General features: G+C 42.2%; 1 protein-coding gene across 2 annotated transcripts in view; it reads right to left on the bottom strand.

The window, feature by feature from the left end:
* The window catches only part of GNG2 (G protein subunit gamma 2), a 119,407-nt gene that overhangs the window by 15,445 nt on the left and 77,332 nt on the right, over window positions 1-26,630 (bottom strand). For both annotated transcript variants that reach the window (XM_047079660.1, XM_047079659.1), the window contains one exon: window positions 10,271-10,386. In XM_047079660.1, the coding sequence (XP_046935616.1) occupies window positions 10,271-10,357 (87 nt within the window). In that variant the 5' untranslated portion in view covers window positions 10,358-10,386. The remainder of the gene's footprint in view (window positions 1-10,270; window positions 10,387-26,630) is intronic.

The raw sequence follows: 26,630 nt of genomic DNA on the forward strand, positions 1-26,630 counted from the left end.
GACTTAGTTAGATTTACCCAACTGCAGCCCTCAGCAACCTTGGTGAGAGAAGGTTTGAGAGAATGGTGGGAGTGAAAGTCTCACTGGAACAGGTTGAAGAGCAAATTGGGGGGCACGTGGGTGGCTCAGTCAGTTGAGCACCTGACTCTTGATTTTGGCTCAGGTCATGATCCCAGGGTTGTGGGATCGAGCCCCATGTTATGTTGGGCTCTGCACTGAGTGTGGAGCCTGCTTAAGATTCTCTTCTCTCCTTCCATCCCTCCCACCACTCGTGCTCTTTCTCTCTAAAACAATAATGAAAAAAAAAAGAGCAAATGGGGACTCCTCCTCCTTCATGAACAGTTCAGTCTTAAAGAGATTGGTGGGACTAAGCACGGGGGGCCCCACACTAGGTCAGAGGCCCACGGTGGGATGTCAGAGCTTAAGCACGGTGAGGAGAGCATCTGTACAGGGGACAGGAGCGTAGGAGCCCAAGTGGGAGGCGAATGCATGCATGTTGGGAGGAGAGGCCATGGAATATGGGACCTTGGTTCCCTACAGGAGAGTTGACCAAATAAGGACAAGGGGAGCCAGGACCCTCTCTGTCAGTGCAGGAAGTTACAAATACAGGAAGTGGAAAAGCTAGAATGTACTGTGGTGTAGGACAGGACCTGGTGGTGTCGGTGTGAACTCATGCTTACATATACATGGATACACAAAGAAAGAAAGAAATGCAGATGTAAAAGTGTGTGTGTGTGTGTGTGTGTGTGTGTGTGTGTGTAGTATTCTCTAACTCCGTCCACTGAGAGGAACTAAGAGTAGCAACACCTCAAACGCTTCAGCAATGACAACACCTGGCATCCAGAGTTTCATTTCTAAACACCATTCTCATAGGAATGAGTGCTCTTGGAGAAAGGATGATTCTAGGGCTGGGGCAGGAAAATAACAAGAGGCCCCTACACCATCATCTTTTTGTACCAAACACTAAGGAGGCACTCAAACAATGATGGAGTCATGTCACAAGGACACGGTAGCTAGCTTCTCAGTCTGTGCCAATTAAAACATCAAAATAATTGATGGCAGTAGCAGATTATAAACCACCGAATAAAAGAGGAAACCATGAGTCCATACTAATATAATTAAATACGTTTTTAAAAATAGAATGTTTGTGGGGCGCCTGGGTGGCTCAGTCGGTTAAGCATCCGACCTCGGCTCTGGTCACGATTTTGTGGTTTATGGGTTCGAGCCCCACACTGGGCTCTGTGCTGACAGGTCAGAGCCTGGAACCTGCTTCAGATTCTATGTATCGCTCTCTGTGCCCCTCCCCTGCTCACACTTTGTCTCTTTCTCCCTTAAAAATAAATGAACATTGAAAAATTTTTTTAATAAAAGAATAAAATGTTTGTTGAGGGGTAGGATAGTTATAGATCTCAAGGTCCCTCCCCCCAAATACAAATGTTTCTGAACTACAAAAGACAAAAGAACTTTACGTGAAGAAACTTGAAAATAACACCTTAATTAAGTAATCAAAGTTAACATCACAGTGACAATTTGAAATCACATGTCACTGATAGGATGCAATGAGACAAATATCCCCATCAATTCTATATTAATGCCCCAGTTTTGTTAACTGAATTTAATCATGAAGAAATACTAGACACCCAAATTGAGTGGTATTCCACAAAACAGACGGCCCATAATCTTCAAAAGTGCCAAGGTCATGAAAGTCAAGGAAGTCTATGGACAGGACAACTAGATGCAACACATGATTCTGAACTAGGTTCTTTTGCTAAAAGGGATATTATTATTATTAGGGTGATTTGCAATACTTAAGTGAGGTCTGAGGATTAGAAAGTAGCAACACATCAATGTTAACTTTCTAATTCTGATGACTGTACTTTATGATTATGTAGAAGAAATGTTTTTACTTACAGAAAGTACACACTAAAGTATTTGGAAGTGATGGGGCAGCTGTTGACAACTTATTTTCAAATGGTTCAGGGGAAAACAAAATTCTTTGTACTATATTCGCAACCCTGTTGTACCTTTGAGATTACTTCCAGAGGAAAAATAATGTTTCAAAAGAAAGGGAAAATCAGAGGTAGTGAATACAGACAACTTTTTCAAGAAGCTCTGCAAAGCAGAATAAACAAATGAGGCAGCTGCTGGGAGAGGAAGTGGGCAAATCGAGAGAAAAAAATTAAAAATTTTATTTAAGGGGGCGCCTGGGTGGCTCAGTCAGTTAAGCATCTGATTTTGGCTCAGGTCATGATCTCACGGTTCGTGAGTTCAAGCCCTGTGCTGGGCTCTGTGCTGACAGCTCATAACCTGGAGCCTGCTTCAGATTCTGTGTCTCCCTCCCTCTCTCTCTCTGCCCCTCCCATGCCCATGCTCTCTCTCTCAAAAATAAACATTAAAAAATTTTTTCTTCAAGATGGAGAAATAACACTGTGTCTGTACATTGTTGGAGCTGACGAAACAGAGAACCAAGACTGATGATTTAGGATGGGCAGATGGTGGAGCGTGTCCTCAGGCAGGGAGATGACATCTGTTGCACAGGTAAAGGAATTACATTTGATAAGCGTGTGCATGTCCCCAGACTGACCACTGCTGACGCCCAGCTATCCAGCAATCTCTCCAAATGAGACAGGGGCTGAGAACATCAGAGGAAAGAGAGGGTCACTCCACACAGTCCCAACAAAGGCTGCCACACTATGATTTTAGCCTCTGAAAACATAGGGAGCCACCCTAGGCAGATACCATGACAGCTCTTGAGAAGCAGGTGTTAGGGTAAAAGTCAGACCCAAGAATTTAAACAGTATGTAAGGATATACATCTGTCTTCATTACATTCTGAAATCGAGACGCATTTTATTTTTTTTTTAAATTTTTTTTTTTCAACGTTTATTTATTTTTGGGACAGAGAGAGACAGAGCATGAACGGGGGAGGGGCAGAGAGAGAGGGAGACACAGAATCGGAAACAGGCTCCAGGCTCTGAGCCATCAGCCCAGAGCCCGACGCGGGGCTCGAACTCACGGACCGCGAGATCGTGACCTGGCTGAAGTCGGACGCTTAACCGACTGCGCCACCCAGGCGCCCCTCGAGACGCATTTTAAAATTGATGTCGCAAAATGCTTGCAAGCCATCGGGCAAAGAAGTAAAGCACTGACAGGTGGTTACTGCCTATGTATGCGGGAAGTCTCATGTGTGAGATGGCAATCAACTCTCTCAGTTGAGTTGCCTGCACTAAAGGCACCACCCAAAGTTGACTTAACTTTAACTTGTTGCTTTAAAGGACCTCAAAGATTGTGCTGGGATGGAGGCTTGAAATAGGAAGTTATTATGAACATTGAACATCGCCCGTCATATGCCTGGTGATGTGCCTGAAGGCAAAGAAACTGCCAACCTCTGGAAGAGACAGAATTTCCAAAGTAGGAGAGATTGGTGTGACATTTGTCTAGAAAGGTCTTTTGCTCAGGTCAAAAGCAACTGGCTACTTTTAAGCCTTCATTTTTCTTTGAACCTTTAATATGTAATTCATGTAAGAAAAAATGCAAATGTTCAGTTTAATACTAGTGAATGTAGAAGAAACCTCAGTATTCTTTGACATGCTTCTCAACATCATGGTGTCTGCATCACTGTGGGTGGCCATAATTGAGTAGAAAGGATCTTTCCTGGGTGTGAGGAGTACCCAGGGTCAAACTTTGATTGCAATACTACAGAAAGTAAAATTGTATGGATAAATATCTACTATTTTTTATTTATAAAATAATGAGAGAATATTCTAAGTCCTCTTCCCCTCTCCTCTCCTCCAAGGGTGGTATTAAACTAATGTTGTATCTACAGGATTTTTTTAAAAAGGAAATAGAATGATATTTTTGAAATTAATAACTTCAAAATAGTCACCAAAAAAGTACATTTATTTAATAAAAAAGAAAGACACTGAAAAGCGTCACCCAAAATAGTTACATTTTTAAAAAGGGAGACTTCATCTGGCCTGAAAACTGGGCTATCCAGAGAAATTCATTTTCTAGGGATTTCAAATCATCAAGGTTTAACAGTACTTCTGTAGCCCCTAGGTACAATGAGTAAGGCTAAGCATGTGTGTGGTGCTTAACAAATACCTACTGAATTTTTAAAAGTTATATCAACTGTCATAAAAATGAAGTGCCAAGCTCCATTATTAACGTATGTGTGAATTCAATTTAAAATTTTTGCTTCATTATCCGCAAATTGAAAGAATTAGGACTGGCCAATGCTGAGCACAACCCTTTTCTCTTTAAGTCCTTTGACACACTGTACTGATTTTATAGTCCCTGAAAATTCTCTCAATTGGCCTATGAGGAGGACAGTATCTTATTCTCCCTAATAAATCAAATGCAAGCATTTTGGGGAAGAGATGTTAAAACTTTCATTTCAAATGCTGGAGAAAAACTTCAAAAGCCCCAAACTTAGGATGTATGTCCCCTCTCTAGTACCAAGTGTGATGTCTAACTGGTCTTTTTTCAGTACCTTTTTTTTTTCATGATTGGTACAATTCTAATCTTTTATGAATCAATCATCAGAAAGATGATTTCTTCCTCTCTCTCTCTCTCTCTCTCCCTTTGCCCCTCCCCCAGCCTCTAAGAAAAAGGAACCTTTGTCTTTAATTCAATAATTTACACATATTTGTCAGTTATGAAAATCGGGTCTATTTTTATGTTGAACTGTTTTAAAAAGAAGGTGTACTATAAACGCTGGCTACTTATAATCATACGTATGACATGAAACTATTCGTCCGTCCTCTCTTCATTTTTGCATTTCAGTGAAACTTCTCCTGTGATCACAGTTTTATTTAGCCAGTTATATTCAGGCTTGCAATTTCCCAAACCATAAATGTCACTGGAAATGTCACATGGAGTATAGCTCCTGATGTCCTGTTATATGACATTCTTAGCACATGAACTTAAAGTTATCCACTCAAAAAGAGTTTCTGGAATGCCTGAGTACTCCACTGCCCTGACGGATGCAGACAGGTGAATGACATGGTCTTTGACTTTGAGGACTGTAGTCTAGTTGGAAAAATTTGTTTGATGAAAATGGTCAGAATGGCAAGAGATTCACAGACAAATGGGGATTGGAGCTGACCCTTAAAAGGGGAGTAAGATTTGGACAGGGTCTTAGTCAATTCAGGTTCTGTAACAAAATATCGTAGAATGGGTGGATTATAAACAACAGAAATTTATTCCTCACAGTTCTGGAGAGTGGAAAGTCTAAGAACAGAGTGCTGGCAGATTCGGCACCTGGCAGGAGTCCACTTCCTGGTTCAAAGATGTTTTCTTACTATTACCTCCCACGATGGAAGGGATGAGGGACCTCCCTGGGGTCTCTCTCTCTTTTTTTTTTTTTTATTTTTTAAAATATTTATTTATTTATTTATTTATTTATTTATTTATTTATTTATTTATGAATGAGGCAGAGAGAGACAGAGCACGAGCAGGGGAGGGGCAGAGAGAGAGGGAGACACAGAATCTGAAGCAGGCTCCAGGCTCTGAGCTGTCAGCACAGAGCCCGACGCAGGACTCGAGCCCACGGACTGCAAGATCATGACCTGAGCTGAAGTTGGACGCTCAATCGACTGAGCCACCCAGGCACCCCGTGGGGTCTCTTTTTAAAAGGGCGCTAATCCTATTCATGAAGGCTCACCCCTCCTGACCTAATCATCCTCCAAAGGCCCACCTCCAAATACCATCATATTGGGGGTTAGGATTTCAACATATGAACTTTTTTTTTGAGGAGTCGGGGATACAAACATTGAGTCTGTAGTAGATATGAAAAGAATAAGGAGAAAGGCATTCTCAGTGAGGGGCCCAGAATAACCAGAGAGGTGGGAATTGACAGAGCATATTCTTGGGGGAGCAAGGGGGAGTAAGGGGAGCAAGTTGGAAAGGTCTATTTGGGATAAATGAGAAATAAATTTGACGTTTTTATGTGGGGTCAATTTATGGAGCATCCAATTAGTTAAGAAGCACTCATTTCACCCACGCCCCTGGCCTTGGCTTTTTTTCTTACATCTACATTATTCTTCATTATGCTAACCATGCCCTCCGTCAGAAAGCATCTTTCCAGCCTACAATGATTCTCACTCCTCCTTAAGTATCCATTCCTTTCCCATTCATGTGGGTGTGTTAATTCCTAGGAGCAATGTTTGTGCAATGTGGTTCTATTCTAATGTCCATTGATTAGAGCTGTAGATGGCTCACTCTTGCTAGAACAGAAATGCCACTCTAGGAATATGCACTTGAAAAGGAATTAAGTCAATCTATCACCTCTTCATGGAGGTGGAAGTGACATGGGATCCTGGGAGCTGTGGGCAGCCATCATATCTGCCACACGGAACAGGCAGCTGAGAAATCTATTCTTGGGAAAAGAAAGAGACACACAAAGGGAGGCAGAGACATGTAACAGAGCTCTCCTGGTTTCCAATGGGCTTCCAGCTCTTATTTCTATTGCTTACCCAGCTACATTTCTGCTCTTGGAATCTGAGACACACTGTATCTTTTATAATCAATCCCCTCTTCCTGCTTAAGTGAGCTTGGGTTAGGCTCCTATTATTAGAAAACCAAGGAGCCCTAATATAGTGGTGAATAAATAGATTTACTGAAGTCCTGCTGTCCTTTACTTTTGGACATGCTCTCTCAACTTGTGCTCGAAGGACAAGCTTCCTTTTATTTGTCTCTGCTCAACATCAGTGTGAGTATATTGCTGTTTCATACATCTGAGTGTCACAGTTCTACGCCCCTCTCCGTTCCTGTCGCCAGATCCCTTCCCAGCTTCCTTAAGTTTTGTCTTTACTTTCTGTCCTTGAATTAAATGCTAACAAAGAAACACAGAAAGGCTGGGAGTATAATTTATATATGCCTGAGGCTTATGAACAGATAATGGATTCATTAGCCCAATTCTCCCAGGATCTGTGATGCAAAGGGATAGGACACAAGAAGGTTTAAAAATGAATATGCTATTCAGATCCTCTTACTGTACAGCTTCTCTCTGCAGCCCAAGTTATTCTGGAGGCCACAGGAGGGATATGGCCGTGCCTGCTGATGGGACTCTGGAAGCTTCAGGGCCACTGTGTTCCCTGTTGCCTGTTTCTTGTGGCTTCAGCCACAGTGGGTTCTGTCACATGTACATACCACCACCACTGCCCTTTATAGCTTAAAGAGGTCGCTACTCTGACTGCAAAATCACAAACATGGGATCTTCAGAGAGAAGCCCTCTCTTGCTGATGGGATCATGCATGCACAGCAGGTGGAGAAGCCTGAGTGCCCAGAAGCCTTTGAAGGGACTCCTGAAGGCACATACTCCAGCCCTAAACCATCTAGCTGTCAACTCTGTCAACACAGTCGCAGTTTAGCCAACAGCTGAACTAAAAATAATCTGACACTTCACCACAGCGTGCCTGCCTGGCTCTGATGTGCAGAACAAATACAGAAATACAAGCTGCTGCTGTATTTCCAACAATGTGAGGTCTAATGACATAGTGAGGGTCCAGAGATTTGGATATGAAGATTGCCTAGGAAGATCACCACCCAGGGCCCGCTTTATTAGATGAACGCTTCGTCTCTCTTGCCGTGGTGATTCCTTTGGTGTCTTCGGAAGAAGTATACAAAGGGAACTGGGGTGTGGTGCTGGCTTCTTTCTGATGATATTTGGAGATTATGCTTCTTGGCTATCTTATTTATGTCAGTGATAGGTCGTGTTCATATTTTCTGTAACCGCTTCCTAGACTAGGAAGGGGGATCAAGGAGATCCTTGAGGGCAAGAGCCATGTTTTCATCTTTATCTGTCTCTGTCTCTCTAGGACCTAGCAAAGGTCTGGCAATTCAAAAAGCTGTCAGTAAAATATTTGTTAGATAAAAGAAAAGATGAACAACTGACAATCGGTAAAAATCCAACCGTATGATGAGGGTCTGGGAAAGCTTCTCAAAGGATGTAATGATTGGTCTGATCCTTCAAGGAGTCGCCAGAGTTAGTAAAGCAGAGAGACAGAAAGAAGGTGAGTGAATGTTCCAGGCATTTGAAATTTCCATCAAGAGCATCAGAAGTGGCTCAGTATGGCAGGTTGGCAAAAAGAAGGGGATGAAGCTGAAAAGAGGGGCAGAGGCCAGAAGCACCTTGCATACTCTGCTAACGGTTTGGATTTTATTTTATAGGTGATGGGAAGCATGAAAAGATTTTCTGTAGGAAAGGAACATAATGAGATTTTCTTATAGAAAATTTTCATTGGCAGCAATGTGGAGGATAGTTGATGGCACGGATGGAGACAGGGTTGAGATGGGATTTCAGGGATCAACTAAGAGCCCCTTGTAGTCAGTCACTCAGGTGAGGGAGGATGGAGATCTGACTTATGGCTGAACAGGCCTATTTCTGTCTTCTCTCTCCCACTGCCAGTTTTTCATCACCTCCAGTACCATCACATCCTCCTTCGGGAGCAGATCTGAGAATGCTGAAGAGTAACAGAAAATGCCAACCACAACAGTGCCTCACAAACACTTTTATCTTAGTTGGGGTGCCCTGAAAGGCAAAGTGACATTTTCCAGAAGGTCCATGGGCAGAACCTTCCTCTGTCCCCGTCCCTCCCAAAGAAGAACTAAATGTCTCATTTTGATGTGACAATCCTTGAATAACCTCACTTCTCTCAGCAGTCACTGTGCTACTTTTTCAGCAAGGGGGTAAGAAAGAAGAGGCAAAAGGAAAAGACGAGATGAAGAAGGTGGTAAAGGAGCAAGGCAGATGGTGAGGACCCTTTATTTATCTCATTCATGAATAAAGAAGAAGAGTTAAAGCTGTTGAAAGAAGAGAAGCTGTTTACATCTTATAGCCCCATTATCAGAACTCAAAAAAGAAGATTAATATAGATAGATGTCCATGGATATTTGCTTAGCTTACTTATGAGGGAATACCATCTCCCCCTTCACTCTCTAGCATGTATCTGATAGGAGTTAGAAGGAACAAACCCTGAGTACCAGGCTGCCTCAGTCGGGTGAGCATTCAACTCTTGATCTCAGGGTCATGAGTTCAAGCCCCATGGTGGGTGTAAATTTTTACTTAAATAAAAAAAAAAAAGGAGCAAATCCCTTTCCCTAGGTTCTTAACCTTGGCTTTACATTGAAACTAAGTGATAATTAAAAACAAAACACACACACACACACATACACACACACAAACCTGATGCCTGAATCATAACTCAAGAGATTCTGACTTAGTTGGTCTAGAGTGTCATCTTGGAATTGATCTTTTCACAGAGTTCCCTGAGTAATCTGAGTATACAGGTGGGTGGAGAACTATTGTTCTAGACCAGGGGGTCAGTCAAGTTTTCAGTAAAAGGCCAGAGAGTAAACATTTTATGTTTTGAGGGCCACGTGGTCTCTGTTGTAACTACTCTGCTCTGCTGTTGTAGTGGGAAAGTAGCTACAGACAATATGTAAATTAATGGCTGTGTTATAATAAACCCTTATTTATAAAAATAAATGTTCTGGCTCATGAGCTTTAATTTACTGACCCTTGATCTACAAGCATACTCCAAAGGTTGGGTAGATAGTTTAGGCTGCTAACTCAGGTATGGAGAAAATAGTAAAAATATTCTAGTTTTAAAAAGAATTTGGCACTTGGAAGAATGTTCTAGTGTTATTTTAATAAAATGAGATACATTTCTGAGTTTCACTTGATAAAATATTTTCATTTACCCACTATGCTGTTTGACTTCTCCTTAGGGAGACCATGTGTGATTTCAGTGTTTTGAAGAAAAGAAATCCAATGAGGTATAAAAGAGTGAAGAATTATAACCTGCAGTGGTGAATAGAAGGATTAATCATGACAGGATTAATCAAGAGAGACACTTAAACTTAGAGCCTAAACCAAGACAGAAAAGTTAAAACCCAAATAAGAAGACAGTCTCTACAAAGTTGGGGAGGTCAACTGGTGACCTGATACGTTTTGTGTGTTCTCCAATCTCCTTGGCTAGATCTCAGCCATGAGCCAAAGTTTTTCATTTGTTTGTTTTGCTGTTACTGTTTTGTTTTTAAGTCTACATGGAGAACCAGTTTTAATCTATGCTGTCATTTCATTTGAGAGAAATCTGGAGAAAGCAAAGACACATTAGAAAAATGAACGTTTGCCCAATCATTAAGTTTCTCTCTTGCCCTCACTGCTTTCATCACTCTCTGTAGAAGGGAAGTCAAGTGACAGGTGCTGCAAGCCACGCTCCTCATAATCGAGGCTGGAGGAGTGGTGTGGGTTACGTGGTCCTCACCTTTATCCTATCGATGTTGGCCTCCATCTTCAGCTGTTCTACCAGCTTCCTGGCTTGTGCTATGCTGGCGGTGTTGTTGCTGGCCATTGGAATGCTGGGTAGGCTTTTCAGATACACTGAAAGAAAACAGGAAGGAAGAATGCATCAGGGAATTCATGGGCTGCCAAATGCACAGGCTCATCATATCCGGGGGTGTCGAAAGAGTGGCTGTGGTCAGGTCTGGCTCTCCCAGCCCTCTACATCCCCAGTCCAGCACTGAGTCTGACTGCAGGCAGACCAGAAGATGAGGTGTGTTTTTCCAAATACCTGCCCCCCCCACCTCACTGCTCTGCCCCTGCCCCCCCCCCACATCCATCTGCACTTCTTCCCCTTCTTCAGAGAAGCACAATGAAGCACAATGAAACACAATGTTTACGAAATCACTTAGAATAAGATGTACTGCTGAATCAAGAAAGCAAGTCATTAAAGTTATCTTATGAAATGAGTTCAAAATAGTAAGGGCGACAATATACATTATTACTGCTGTTATTTTTCAGGTGCTATTGTCAGATACTCTGTTAAGTGCCCTCAGAGGGTAAACAATGGAAGGCAAGCAGAGAGAGGAATGGTACATTATATAATCCTTTAGGACTAAAGACACCAGGTTTGCAATGTTCTCCTGATGGGCTCAAACACCAGCTTTATAGTTAACTGTAATCACCTCAGCCTATTATACTGCAAGGACTCTATACAGGATGTGTGGCTTTTCAGTGTTGTTTATCCAGCATTTTAAAAAATAGTCATTTCTCTCTACTCTATTTGAAATATGGCTAGATTCACAACCATGCACTTGATTCACAACTTTTCATTTATAACAACAAGGGGGAAGGATTGCCATGTCTGAATTGTTAATTACATCAATGAGTTCACAGAATTCTGGTGAATTCTTTATTAAGTATAATGGGCTTATTACTTTTCTAAATATGGAAATGGAACACAAATGTTCAGAGAGTGGAATTCTGCACGTATGTAAATTGTGAGATGGTTTCTTTGCCTCTGGCTTTGCCAGATTTCCTCCCCATCTTTGCTCCCATCCCCTTCAGGTCCTATCCCAATTTCATTTTCTCTTCTAATTCTTTCTTGACCCACCATCTCATTTGATTTTTGTCATTCATCTCGGAAAGTACCCTATTTTATTTTTGGTACCCATTTCCCCCACATTCTGATCACGTCTCACTCTATGTTAAGGTGCCATATGCTATTTCAGGACTGTCTGTATAGATGTGCCCCTCATGGTCACTGACACCCAATAGTGAAGCAATGTCTGAGAGCAGCAATTTAACTAGAGTGCATGACACAAGAAATGAGAGGCATTAAAGCCTTGCTTCAGTCAACAGTTGAATCTTGCTCTGAAGACATTGTATTAAAAACTGTGACTTCTGCTAGCTTTGGGCAGTATTTTAATTCAGGGATAAAGTATAATCAGGCTACCATCACCATCACAAAAAGGAAAGAGAACACATAGAAAACCGGGGAAGGAAGAATGACCCATAGTAAGTTCAATGTAAGACTGTCTCTTATTCAGTAAAAATCAAGAAACAATTTTTAATGACCAAAAAAGCATAAGTATGCAAATTATTTCCTTTGGTTCTTATATCTTGGCATCTTCTTCTTCAAGACAAAAGAAGAAATTATGTATAACTCTCTGTAAACAAAGAGGTCCCTTCATAGTGTTATTTTATAAAGAATACTGCAAAATCAGCCACCCCAACGGCATTTACAGTATAAACTGGAAGATAATTAACTGTTCTCTCAACTTATTTTCAAAGGCGTCAGAGACAATAAAGTGGGAAGGAAGACTGAAGGGATTTTGAAGCCACAAAGATCTCTGAGCACTACTTTCATATGCTTGAAGATCAAGGGAGGGATCTTTATGTAAAAACAAAAAAAAAATAAGAAGAGGCTTTGACAATTACGATTTCATCAGCATAAATAGGGGCCCAATCATCTCCCCCACAGGGAAATTACATATCCCCAAATGGAATAAAAATCTAACACCCTTGCAAAATGTCACAAGACCAAGATGGAATTTTGAATTACCGAGTTAGGGTAGTCTAACTCTTTCATTCATTCAAAGTCGGAAGTAGTTATGATCTACAAGACCCTGGACACTGTTCTGTGAAGTTAACATTTCTTCTGAATTAGAATTTATCACACTAGAATACAAATTATCACAGAATTATCAAATACTCATTGGCCCTGAGGGAGCTTTGGGAGTCTGGCCAGCTATTCTTCTGCCCTTGAATTTAAACCAGATTACGTAGCAACTTGTGTCAGAGACCACAGCTTGCCTCCAAATAGTCAAATACTGCTTCTCCTCTTCATTAGTAATGACATTTTTTTTTTCCTTTTTAACAGAGACCACAAGAACCCTGAATTTTAGCTGGGCAGACTTTACTGAAATATATATTCTCCGGTCTCCCTTGCAGGCCGTTATAGCTCTATGACCAAGTTTTGGCCAATAAGATATAGGCAGAAGTGCCCTTGAAGGGAGCGGGGTGTGTTCTTTGCCTCCCTTTCCTCCTGCTACTGGCCTAGAAGACAGTCTTGTTGGCTATAGTGCTCCATCTTGAACTGTTAGGTTTCACACCAGGGTGAGAAGGAAAGATCCGGGTGCTTACTGACACTGTAGAGCCACAATACCAGTTGTGACCTGGTTATGTAAAGAGAAATAAGTACTATTTTGTTTACACCACCATTATTAAGAGTTTTTCAGCTCTTGGACAACAGATCTGCCACTGAGTAAATGACCCATTATTTTCATGTGAATATCTAGGAAAGTCTGTGTCCTAATGCCTTTTCATGTTCCTTGGGAAAGCTATGGCTGTCCCAAGGAGACTGAGACAGAAAATGTCTGAGTTTTCTATTGCTCCTGTATCACATTACTACAAATATAGGAGCTTAAATCATAGGAATTTATTATCTTACAGCTCTAGAGGTCAGAAGTCTGAAATAGGTCTCACTGGACTAAAATCCAGGTGTCAGCAGGGCTGTATTCCTTCTGGAGGCCCTAGGGGAAAATTTGTTTTCTTGCCTCTTCCTAGCTTCTAGGGGCTACTACTGGTGTTCCTTGGCCCTATCCTTCATTTTCAAAGCTAGCAAAGGTGAGTTGAGTTGTTCTCATATCATATCACTCTGACCTCTTCCGTTGTCATATCTCCCTCTGACTCTCCTCTGCTCCCTTCTTCAAGAACTAATTTACGCCTGGCCCACCTAGATAATCCAGGACAATCTCCCCATCTTCAGGTCAGCTGACTAGCAACCTTAATTCCAGCTGCAACTTTAATTCCCCTTTGCCATATAACGTAGCATATTCACACATACCAGGAATGGAGACATGGGCATTTTGGGGGGCCTTCATTCTACTTACCATGGAAGAAGACCCCTGTACAAACAGAAAAGAGAAGTGGGGAGGTGAGGAATGAGATGGAAAAAGAAGAGGGATGGGGCAGGAGGCAAGTCTGAAAATGTTGGGAAGAAAACACATTTGAAACCTAAATGGACTTAAGAGTAAAAGTAAACACAGGTTTTCGTTTTCGTTTGAGGAAGATACAGCATCAATGTTCTTGGTTTACCATATGACCCAACAGAGTCTAGTATCACTTTTGGAATCGCTCTGTGCATTTTCTTCTTTTGTGTATCCAGTTGCTTTCCCATAACATCCCCCTCCTGGAGATAGAAAGCACTACACAGTCCTAGACCAGTGTTCCAAAGAAGGATGTTTTCCTAAAAAGTGGCTATGGTAAGAAAAGTTAGCCTGTCTTCCAAGCTTGATGTATTTGGACAATGCGTCACGTGTGCGTAGGTGCACATGCACACACACACTCAGAACCCTTCTCTTCTTATAAAACTGAAACTCTGTACCCAGTAAACAGTAACTCCCATTATTTCCTCCCCTTAGCCCTAGAAACCACTATTCTACCTTCTGTTTCTATGATTTTGGCTACTCTAGGTGCCTCGTAGAAGTGGGATCATAGAGTATCTTTTTATGACTGGCTTATATCACTTAGCATAATGTCCTCAAGTTTCATCTACATTATAGCATGAATCAGAATCACCTTCCTTTTTGAGGCTGAATAATATTCCACTACATGTACATACCACATTTTGTTTTCCCATTCATCTATTGATGGACACGTCCATTGCTTCCATGTTTTAGCTACCATGAATAATGCTGCTATAAACATAGGTGTACAACTATCTCAATTCTTTCGAGTATACACCTCAAAGTAGAGTTGCTGGATCATATGGCCAATCTATTTTTAGCTTTGTGAGGAAGAGCCATATTATTTCTCCTAGCAGCTATACCATTTTACATTCTCACCAAAAGTGCACAAGGGATCCAAATTGTCAACTTTCCCAATACTCATTATTTTCCATTGTTTTTGTTTTTGGCAGTAGTTATCTTAATGGGTGTGAGGTGGTATTTCAGTGTGTTTTTGATTGGCCTTCCCTAATGATTAGTGATGATGAGCATCTTTTCATGTACTTATTGACCATCTGTAGATCTCCTGTGTTGAAATGTCTATTCAAGTCCTGTGCCTCTTTTTGTTTTTAATGTTTTATTATTTTTAGGTAATCTCCATACCCAGCATGAGCCTCAAACCCATAAACCCGAGTTCAAGAGTCACATGCTCCACTGACTGTGCCAGCCTGGTGCCCCTCTTTGCACATCTTTTTTCAAGTTTATTTATTTTGAGAGAGAGAAAACAAGAGGGGGGAGAGTGGCAGAGAGAGAGGGAGAGAGAATCCCAAGCAGGCTCCACTCTGTCAGCGCAGAGCCTGATGCGGGGCTCAGTCCAACAAACTGTGAGATCACGACCCAAGCTGAAATCAGGAGTCAGATGCTTAACCAACTGCCAACTAGATGCCCCTGCCCATTTTTGAATCAGGTTTTTTGCTGTTGAGTTTTAGGAGTTCTATATATATTTTGGATATTAATCTTGTACCAGATAATACGGGGTTTGTAAACATTTTCTCTCATTTAACAGATTGTCTTTTTACTCTGTTAATAGTGTGCTTTGATGCACAAGAGTTTTTAATTTTCATAAAGTCCAATTTTCTTTTGTTGCCTGTCCCTCTGGCATCATATTCAAGATGTTGAATGTTGAAAATTCAATGTTGTTAAGTTTCTGCCCTATGTTTTCTTTTGAGAACTTTATAGTTTTAGCTCTTACGTTTATGTCTTTGATGCATTTTGAGTTAATTTTTGTATGGGGTGTTGGGTAAGGGTCCAACTTCATTCTTTTGCACGTGGATAGCCAGTTTTCTCAGCACCATTTGCTGAAAAGATTGTCTTTTTCAAGTTGAACGGTCTTGCACCCTTGTTGAAAATCATTTAACCATATATGTGAGGGTTATTTCTGGGCTCTCTATTCCTAAGTTAATTCTATTCTAAGTGAGTCCCTAAATATTTTATTATTTTAAAAAAATTTTTTGGAATGTTTATTTATTTTTGAGAGAGACAGAGCATGAGCGGGGGAGGGGGAGAGAGAGGGAGACACAGAATCCAAAGCAGGCTCCAGGCTCCGAGCTGTCAGCACAGAGCCTGACACGGGGCTTGAACTCACGAACTGTGAGATCATGACCTGAGCCGAAGTCGGACCCTCAACCGACTGAGCCACCCAGGCACCCCAATATTTTACTATTTTTTAATGTTTATTTATTTCTGAGGGAAAGAGAGACAGAGTGTGAGTGGGGGAGGGGCAGAGAGAGAGGGAGACACAGAATCCAAAGCAGGCTCCAGGCTGCAAGCTGTCAGCATAGAGCCCAATGTGGGGCTCGAGCCTGAGCCAAAGTCAGTTGCTTAGCTGACTGGGCCACCCAGGTGTTCCAATATTTTACTCCTTTTGACATTCTTGTCAAATGGAGTTTTTTACTTAATATCCTTTTAAGACTATTCATTGTTAGTGTATGTAAACGTTACACCACAGATTCCTAATGGGGAAGACAAAAGCTTTTGTCTTTCATCTCTACCTGAGCTGACAGGGACTGCATGCCATGAGAAGTGTTGTTGAGAAAAAGGTGTTGCACATTGTGAGCATATCGGGCCAAGAAAAGTGTTGACAAAGTGCTTAGGCAGAAGCATAGATGCATATCAGATATCCTTTGCTAATGTTCCTGTTTCATTTTACATCTTACTGAAGTTGGGCAGAAATTATTTTAAGAGGGAAGGAAATGGTTTGAGTATACCAACCACTAAAATAGCCAAAAGGAAAAGTAAAATTCTGCTGAAAAGATCATGTAGACAAAGCTTTAAGACACACACCTCTTAAAAACAAACAAAAAACTGTTAGTTAAAAAGAGAGGGTGATTAACTTCTATACACTGCTCCTCCCTCACCCCATCAGCTCAGTCTTTGGGCTGCCTTGTGATGTACCATAGTTTACCCTTGCAGGGGCGCAGCCTGTCCCTGGAACCATCAGAAGCCCACCTCCACGATGCAACCAGCTGTGGACTCTAACTCTTCTAGAAATCAGTGAGGCAGAGGGAAACAGAGCCAGAGTCTGGTTCTCAGGGGGAAACTCTGGATTCCTGGGGTCACTTCTGGAATCTCAAAAGATCTCTGGGAATCAGCTGGGGTGATGATCCAAGGTTGGGTAGTGCTGGAGTGACACTCTTTGGTCCAGCCAGCTGTCTTCAGCCCAGCAATTGGTAGCACCTGTAAAGTGCTGCATCATCTGGCAACCAAGTTATGGCCTAAAATATGGGTGGTTACACATCTCTGAATTTGAATCAGAGAACAATAATACTGCAGATTAATTCTTTCAGAATTCCACAGCCAAGATCTCTTTTCAAAATTCCAACAGTCTTCCCTCTGGAAATTCCGAATGGGATTCAATCTATTCTCCAAGTCTCGCTGGCAAAGGTTCTCAACCAGGGAAAGTGCCACCCCTTAGGAAGCATTTGGAAATGTGTGAGGGTGGCCTGAGTTATGACAGTAATTAGGGGTGCCAGTGGCATTTAGTGAGCAGAGGCAGAAACTCTAATGCCCTGCAGAGTGCCAGGCAACAATGAATTGTGCTGTTCCTCGTCTCTCAATGAGAAAGGACACACACACACACACACACACACACACACACACACACACACACAAGCCATAGATCCATGCATGAAAAATCTGCTCAAAGAAAGTAATCCACAAGGAAAGTTTCAACCAACTTGGCTTTTATATTATGTCTTAGGATCCTGATTACCTTCAAAGGGATGAATAAGTGTTAAGTGCTCATAATTCTTGTTAGCATTATTATGCTTTATGGATATTTGGTCCCTGCTGATTTGAAAGAGGGCACAATCTCTTGCAATGTGCGGGTGGAATGAGATTATGCTGGGTCATATTTGCCAGTGAGGAAAAAGAAAACAAACAACCAAAGCCCCTAGAACAATTCTAGAGTTTGTGTGAGAGACTGGTAGCACTCTGCAAGAATGTCCTAATTATCCCACCTGAATTCCAAGCCTGAGACTAATACAGAAGGCATTTTATGCTTTTTACTGATGAGAGGAGCGTCCCTGCCCCTGAACATGAGAGATAGGCTTGTTATAGAATAATAACCATTAGATGAGTTTTCTTTTTCTAAAAATACATCCAGCATTTTCATTTCTTTCAGGAGGAACTCTTCTGTTAAGAAACCATACATTTTCTTGTCATTTAGTCTTGGGAGTAGAAACACAACTCCTTATTTCTGTGGCACAAAGATAAATAAATGTTTGGATAATGAGATCTTTGCCTTAGAGAGTAGAGGTTAATTGTGGTGGATTCCATTTTTCTCATGCTCTACTTGGTGTTTTTTAAGCACGGCATGCAGGCGGCTTCCCTGCATGGTCTTTCATTTTCATTACAACTGTGTGTTTCTCAGAACTATGTTTTGATAGTTGCAATTGGTGATAAGGGGGCTTGATTTACTTGTTTTGTATATTCGAGGGTTAGGATTACACGGCAATAAAACAAACAATTCTAGGTCTAGAAAACAAATCAGAGGCTTGCAGTCTCCTGTCACTTGATGACATCTTTTATTATTCTCATTTGTCAGGTAGCTGGTATCATCGATGAGTGGTTGTTCGTTGCTTTTGAATTAGAGGCCCAATTTCTAACAATTTCAATTTGGAATTCTCCAGAGCTGCCACAGTTAGTCACCTCGATCAATGTCTACTTTGTTTGTTCCACAACACAAATTTAGCTTGGTCATTTTGCCAAACTTATTTTTTTGGGTTTTTTGCTTTTTTGGATCCCTACTCTAATTAATTCTGTAACGAGTCACAAAACGCATCACCAAATTGATTAGAGTAGGTATACAAAGAGTCCAGGGATGGGCCTTCACAGTCAGATCATGAGTGAATTTCTGAGTTGTGGCTGTAGTGAGAATCAAATAATAACGTAAAACAGCCCGCCAGGTTTCAGGAAACTTTTTGGTCACATATCTCTATTACCAGTTGGCCACTTTGACCTGAAAATACCAAAATAGCACATTACGATCTCCACTAATCAGCAAACACTAATTTCTTTTCAGTTCGCCCACCACTAGGGATAGTTTAAATCAATAGAGGATTTCTTTGTGAAGGTTGTTGCTTCTCCCTCCACAAGTTCAAGCCCTAGGGTCTCAGGATTGGAATCCACCTCACATGCTCACTCTTTCCCAATCATGTGTTTCAACAATTGGAGAGGGCACAAAGATATCTTTGGGATGTCACAACGTCCTGGTTTCCTCACTGGCCTTTCCTTTGTTCATTTTTAAGCAGCGGTGTGGAGGTGGGGGGTGGGTAGCAAATGAAAAGAAGGTGAGAATGGGGAGGGAGGTGTCAGGAAAGGGGGAGGGCAAGGTAGGTCCACACAGACCTCAGCATGGAAGCGCTTGGGGAGGGAAGATGTGAAGTGATATTGGACCCTGGGGCACTGGTTAGCATTTGAATAGGGGAAGGGAGAGAAGGAGAGCCAGTGAGGGGAGGGGGGCGAAGGGAGAGGAGGCACAAGAAGATAGCCTCCCCTGTGGAGACCCAGGGAGTTTATGGGAAGCCAGAATGCAGAGAGCTGGACCCCACAATGCTGGCTAAGTATGGATTTGTAAATAAAACAAAACAGGAGTCTCCCAAGCACCTTCCCCTTCCTCCTCTCTCTTTCAGTACTTCTCATTTCCAGGAATTTGATCTTCGAGGCCAAAAGCTCTGTTCTTTTATCAGAGGACCAGAAACGCATACTAAAAATGAGTATTAGCTTATAAACCAAGGGCTTGCCATGTGCCAGGCCCTGGGCCAGCTTCCTGTTTAATCCTCACAACTCCAGGGAAGTAAGCACTGCCTCCCTAGCTGAAGGAAATCAAGGCTGGGATTAAGTCAGAACATTGGAGAAAGGGGTATTTCTGAAGCAAGCCCCAACCCCCCACCCCGCCCCAGGGAAAGATGTTCTTCCAGCCCTTCTCAATTCACATTTTTAGATACAGCAGACTGATCCTAATCTGGGGACTGTGGTTTATGTTCGGCCATTTTCACAAACACAACAGCAATTTTTACAATCTGTGTAGCTACAGGGAGAGCTAATGCGAACGAGATCTGGTATGGAAGCTATGGGCCAATAGGGAAGAACATGAACCGAGGGAACAACACATCCACTTAAAATCCACCCTGGACTATTTCCATGTGGTTCTGCTGTGACGTTGCCACTTACCAAACGGGAGAAAGACAGGATTGCGTCTGATTTCCTTCAAATCTGCATGGGGGCCGTCTATGCCTTGTAGGTGGAGAGTTAAGACACAACACAGCTTCCCCGCCTTAGTCGGGTGCCAGAAACCATTATCTGAAATGACCGCCCTCTGCTTTCCAGTAAACTGCTGTTTTTGAAACATCTCTGTGAGATGCAGTCTTCTGCTTGGAAAGAGCATCATTGGTCAGCTGCTTTTAACGACGTTGACAAAAACATAGCCCTTTGAAAAATGTTGACTGAAAGTCATAGATTTCACAGGTTTTGTAAAATGCAACAGAAATGAATAGGCCATGTTGCAACTTAAAAACAACATGGAAGTTTTAGTTTTTCTCTGAGCCTTGGATGATGAAATGGCTGTATCCACAAATGGGAGCGGGCATTCTCAGATGTTAGATGGGCTTTGTTTGCTCCCAGGAAAAAAGATTTGTATTTCGTATGGTACATGTTGGGTTTTCTTAAAGAAAGAAAGAAAAGAAAAGAAAAGAAAAGAAAAGAAAAGAAAAGAAAAGAAAAGAAAAGAAAAAAAAAAAAAAAGAAAGAAAGAAGAAAGAAAGAAAGAAAGAAAGAAAGAAAGAAAGAAAGAAAGAAAGAAAGAAGAGAAAAAAAAAGGAAGCCTAGACCGTGAACCAGTAGGGTTCCAACAAAAGAGGAATAATGAGCTTGTTTCCATAGAAATGGCTCTGTTACCCTACTGATGTCTAATGCTCCAGAACAGCAGGCAAGGGGGATCTGACAGGCAGGCAGTGGCCTTCTGCCTCCTTGTAGGAAATTATTTATTGGTTAATTAATTTCTCTTTAAAAAAAACAACAACACTGCTTTAATTCTAAATCCTCAGTGGATCTCAAGCCTTAGGCAACCCCTGGAACCCAGGGAGACTTGCCTGCCTGCGCCTCCTTGCCTCTGCTCAAATGGACTCTTAGGCTTATAAAACGGTGATACCAGAGGTCCTTAGGCTGAGCTCCTCAATGCAGTTTCCCCAAGGAAGAACTGGACCCCCTCCACCGAAGTTTGTTATCACTGTATTGTCTAGGGATACCTCCTGAGATGTAATTGACAGGTGGTACAAGAGTAGAAAAACAGGTACTAGGAGACAGTAGGCCTGAATTCTAATCCATTATGGCACTCCTAGCTGTTTTTTGGTGGGAAAGTCACTTAGTCTTTCTGGGACTCAGTGGCTCAACTGGACTGCAGGATTGCACAAGTGTGCCTAATGTTTGTGACAGCATGTTATAAATTATGGAGGGCTATACAAGGAAAAGGCATGAATAAAGAATGATCACCACCATTTACTGAGCAACTACTAAGCTCTGTAACCTAGAAACATTACATGCAGAATCTGCAATCCTCACAAGGAACATGAAAAAGGAATCAGAGACTAAGAAAGGCAAAAGGAAAAATCTATGATTATGACCAACGGTGACTCTATTAATTAAGAACTCAATAATAAGCAAGAACTCAACAAACAGTCCAAAGCAGAGGGGATCTCTTTTGGGAGGGAAGGGTGGGTAAAACTACATCCAATTCTGAAATTTCTAATTTGCATTGCCAACTTATTAAAGAGATGACGATTCTTTGAAGATCAATTGTGATTTCAAATCAGTAAACGGGGGTTTATTGTCTCATGTGTGTGGCTCCAAAGTACATGCACATGTTATACATAGTAAGTTTCTATGGCAACCGGTCACTGAGTGCATGTGTGAGAACCCTGTGGGCTACCTCAATAATTCTAAGAAGGTGCTATCTTTCACCGGTATCTTCTGGAGGGAAAGGCTCACATCCACCTACAGCATTTGTAAAGGTTTTCTGTGGGCACAGAATAAACCTGCAAGCTAAGCACCCGAGGCTCATTGTCTTCTGCTTCCTCCTCAGGCCTATTTCCTGTATGTAAAGGCCAGCAGAGCATCTGTGCATACATAGCAGATTTTGCACTAAAACCTACAGTGCATGCTGCTACCCCACATCACCAGCCCTAAACTTCGGCTCTTTTCTCCCAACACAGCACATGCCCCTGGCAGCCATGATTTCGCCATGTCTCTCATTCCCTCACGCACACCTTATCTTTCAGACTCTAGCCCCTCTTCCTCTGAGAAACCTTTCTCAGCAACTACCTACTACGTCGACTACATCCTCAGTCCCTCAAACTCATACCAACCCAGAAGCCTGTGTTAATATAAACCAAGCCATTTCTTGGGCCTTTTAAATAAATGGCATGGTGACTGGCATTATTAATTACTAGCTTCATTAATTACTACCAGGCGTCCTCCCATAAACATTTATTAAACCCACTCTTCTATCTCCAAAGTTTGTCTGTCTTTACGGGCCGAACAGGCCAAGACAGGTTTCACCCCAGGGCCCTTGCACTTGCTGTTTCCCCTGTCTGCCAAGCTGCATTGCCCTGCGTGGTACTGCCCATGACTGCCGCTTTCTCCTTCGAGTTGACGTTCAACTGCCGAGTCTCCTGATGATCACATTATCTAAAGTGCTTCATTTAGCCCGTCGTTCTCGGAGCACATCACCCTGTTTATTTTCCTAAACGCATTATAACCATCTGAAGTTACTGAATTAATCAGTAGATCATCCATCTTTCTCTTCCCCTAAATGCAAACTAAGAGTAAAGACCTTATTGTGTTCACAGTAGGTGCTCAATAAATACTCATTAAATGAATGCAAGTCCCCCATATAGCATCCCCAGCACCCAGCTTGTAAATATTAGATGCTTCAGTAAATGTTGCTACTTATGAGGGTGAGTCCCTGGAGGAGAGTATCACCCATGCAGCCCCACCAAAGAGTTGCTCCTCAGTACAAATTGCTAACGGCGGCTTTTGTTTGGGAGCAGATGGGCTCCTGGAGCACAGTCCCTAAAAGGGCACCTCCCAGGCTCTTCATCTCATCTGATCTTTAAGCATCCCCACACAACTGGCGCAAAAGATAAGCTTGTGACTTGAACCTCCTTCTCACCGTTGCCTGGCTGCTGCCAAGAAAGAGACAGATCCTGAGGTAAACCACGCGCAATCTGGGTTGTTCTTGGCAACACGTAAATCACCAACAACTCTTCACAGTTGCAAAGTTACGCAAACACACCGTTTGAGAGCGTAAACATCGGTCTGATGCTGAAAAAGCTCCTTTGTCATAGTGGCCTCACATCCCCTCCCCCACCCGGCGGCCACCACTGGCTCAGGCAGAAACCCAGTGTGAGGCCACAGTCCTGAAAATGTGGCACAGAAGACCTTGGCTCCCTTTTGTTAGTTTATTTAAAAAAAAAATTTTTTTTTTACATTTATTTATTTTTGAGAGACAGGGTATGAGCGGGGGGTTGGGGGGCAGAGAGAGAGGGAGACACAGAATCCGAAGCAGGCTCCAGGCTCTGAGCCGTCAGCACAGAGCCCAACGCGGGGCTCAAACCCACAAACGGTGAGATCATGACCTGAGCTGAAGTCAGACACTTAACTGACTGAGCCACCCAGGAGCCCCTCCCTTTTGTTAGTTTAGAGTCAGAGACAGTAAGGAGCACAGGTTCTCAAACTTGCTTTTTAAACTATTTTTTAAATATTAAAAAAAGTAAAGACTAAAATTCTTTTACTTTAAAAATATTTCAATGTTGAAAAGAAATATACAGCCATCATTAGAAACTCGAAAAACACAGAGCTTCAGAAAGCACAGATCCCCTGTGATGTACCATCAAGAGACAACCAAATGAACCCTCACAGTCATTTTTCAAGTGCGTCTCTTCAACTTCTTTTAAATTTTTAAAAAATGTTTTATTTTATATTTGAGAGAGAAAGAGAGAGACAGAGTGCGAGTGGGGGAGGGGCAGAGGGAGAGGGAGACACAGAATCGGAAGCAGGCTCCAGGCTCTGAGCCATCAGCCCAGAGCCCGACGCGGGGCTCGAACTCACGGACCGCGAGATCGTGACCTGGCTGAAGTCGGACGCTTAACCGACTGCGCCACCCAGGCGCCCCCATAGATACTGTTTTTATGCAATGTTTTTTTAATTCAATTTTTTTTATTTTTAAATGTTTTTATTTATTTTTGAGAGAAAGAAAGGCAGAGCGTGAGCTGGGGAGGGGCAGAGAGAGAGGGAGACACAGAATCCGAAGCAGGCTCCGAGCTCTGAGCTGTCAGCACAGAGCCTGACGTGGGGCTCGAACCCACGAACCGTGAGATCATGATCCGAGCCGAAGTCGGACACTTAACCAACTGAACCCCTCAGGTGCCCCTCAGGTTTTTTTTTAAATTAAAGTCAAGTTTATTACGATATAATTCATACACATTAAAGTTCACTCTTTCTTAATGTGCCAATGAAAGAGTTTGACAATTGTGTATGTATAATCCCCAAACCACTTCAATTGCAGATACTATTTTTGGGAGCTTATTTAACCACAGTGTCTGCTCACTTTCTTCCTTTTCTAGCCTGGTCTCACAGAATAAACACCTCTGAGATCAGTCCCCAGGTACCGAGAACAGTTCTAGGAAAGCAAAGGCTGAGAACTTGACTCACCTTCCTTAATACGGAGTTCATGGAGTTATGAAATCTCAGAAGTTAGCAGGACCCAGAAGTTATCTTGCAGGACCATCTACCCAAAACAAATCTTTTTTATAATCACTGATTTAATACACTTTAATCACTTGTGACACAGGCTTTGGAAATACCGCTGAGTGTCCGGAGCCCCAGGTAGCACGGTGTTTTGCTTGACAAGTTTGGTTCAGTTTTGGCAGCCCCTGTGGGCTCATGACAGGAAGGCCTATCCAGGATGAGGGGTGAGGATTTTTCTAGGAATGAGCAAGTTAAAAAACATGGCTCCAATATGGCTCCTCTGCAAATGTATGCCACTAACCCTTAAAGAGGGGTTAAATATGAGGCATTTGAAACCCACTGAACAAGATCTTATTTCACAGATAAAAACAAAACAAAACTTGAGGGCCTGAGCAAAGAAATGTATTGCCTTAGAAAATACCACTAACATCTAGTGTCAGAACCAAGGACTTAAACCTGTTTCCTGAGTATTTCTAATATCAGAAGCATTATTAAGCTTCAAATTTCTTCAGAGGCACCTGGGTGGCTCAGTCGGTTAAACATCCAACTCTGGTTTGGGCTCAGGTCATGCTCTCACGGTTCATGAGTTCAAGCCCTGAACTGGGCTCTGTGCTGACAACACAGAGCCTGCTTGGGATTCTCTCTCTCCCTCTCTCTCTGCCCCTCCCCTGCTCCCTTGCTCTCTCTCTCTCTTTCTCTCAAAATAAATAAAGTTTAAAAAAATTTTTTAAGTGTTCAAATTTCTTCAGATTTCTCACTAAATTCCACATCTACCCCCATGCCTGGTCACTACTAGAAAAACCCTATCGGGGAATGGGGTGGGAGATGGGGTGTCGGTGACATAAAAACACTATCATGCTCCCTCTGCCGATCCCTCACCAGGCCATGGTGATCAGTACCCAACAGTGAAACAGTCTGATCTATTTAGGCTAGAGGAACTGGGCTTAATTTTCTCACTTTAGTATTTATTTATTTATTTATTTATTTATTTATTTATTTATTTATTTTTTTACTATTTTTGTAAAGAATGTAAATACCTGGCAAATTTGACTACAAGGTGCCCTGATTAGTGAGTGAATAGTATTTGCTGAGCACATCTCTGCACTGGAATAAAATAGGTTTAATGTTGTATGGTAGGAGAAACTTGAGTCGATCTCCAAGGAATTTTCTGGAGGCCATCTCTTTCTAGTACATGTGGCATCTGTGGATGGAAATGTGAAGGGAAAGGCAGAGGGCCATGGAAGCAGGGGAGCTGTGAGGATACTTTCTGAGCTGACATCCAGGGCACCCCAAGGTACTGAACCAAGTTTCACAAAGGAAATGTGGGAATCAGCATGGGGGAATAGAGTGCTGAATTCTGAGGCTGGAGGTCTGGATGTAGGGTTTCAACTTTACCAAGTGATCATAGATGAGTCATTTAAACCCCTCTGGGGCTCAGTTTCACCTTCTGTAAAGTAAGAATCTGGAGGTGAATGATTGGTTCCTGCTAGTGATTGTAGAGATACTAACAGTTTCATTCCTGTCAGTGTATCACTGAACCCCGCACCTCTGGGATTTTCTCAACACAGTTAAGTGTCAGTTCAGATTCCAAAATTCACTGGAAATTTGTCCAAGGAAAGTGGCCAAATATGTGGAAAAGCCTTAACACCAAGAGGTCCCCAGTTGGTTGAAAGGAAGATTTCAAGCCTTCTATTGTCTCATGTCCATTTCCTGTCTTCCCAGATCAGTCCAGCTGTACTCTGATGATAAAAATTCAGAACACCCATCTATTGAGCCTGCCTCCTTTTCCCTGTTCCTCAAAACCTTCATGTTCTCACGTGTCACCATACCGGGTTTATATCCCACGGTCTATTGTGTGGTCACTCCCTTCAAACTCACAGCAATCCTGCCACTTTCTCCCTCAGTCATACCAGCTGACAAAATCCCCACCCCTGATTGAATCCAACTCTCAATCTTAGCCTTGAGCAGCTAAAGAGTGTTGAGTAAACACACAACCACAAATTCACAGATATTAACTTTAAGGAGGTCCTTAGTGCTGTCTAGTTTTTCTTCCACATTTCCTTAGTCAACTTCCAATGACGTTTCCCATAC

The sequence above is a fragment of the Lynx rufus genome, unplaced genomic scaffold (genome assembly GCF_022079265.1).
Source record: "Lynx rufus isolate CCGP_SWC_20201006 ecotype Redwood Valley unplaced genomic scaffold, mLynRuf1.p SCAF_17, whole genome shotgun sequence".
Lineage (NCBI taxonomy): Eukaryota > Metazoa > Chordata > Mammalia > Carnivora > Felidae > Lynx > Lynx rufus.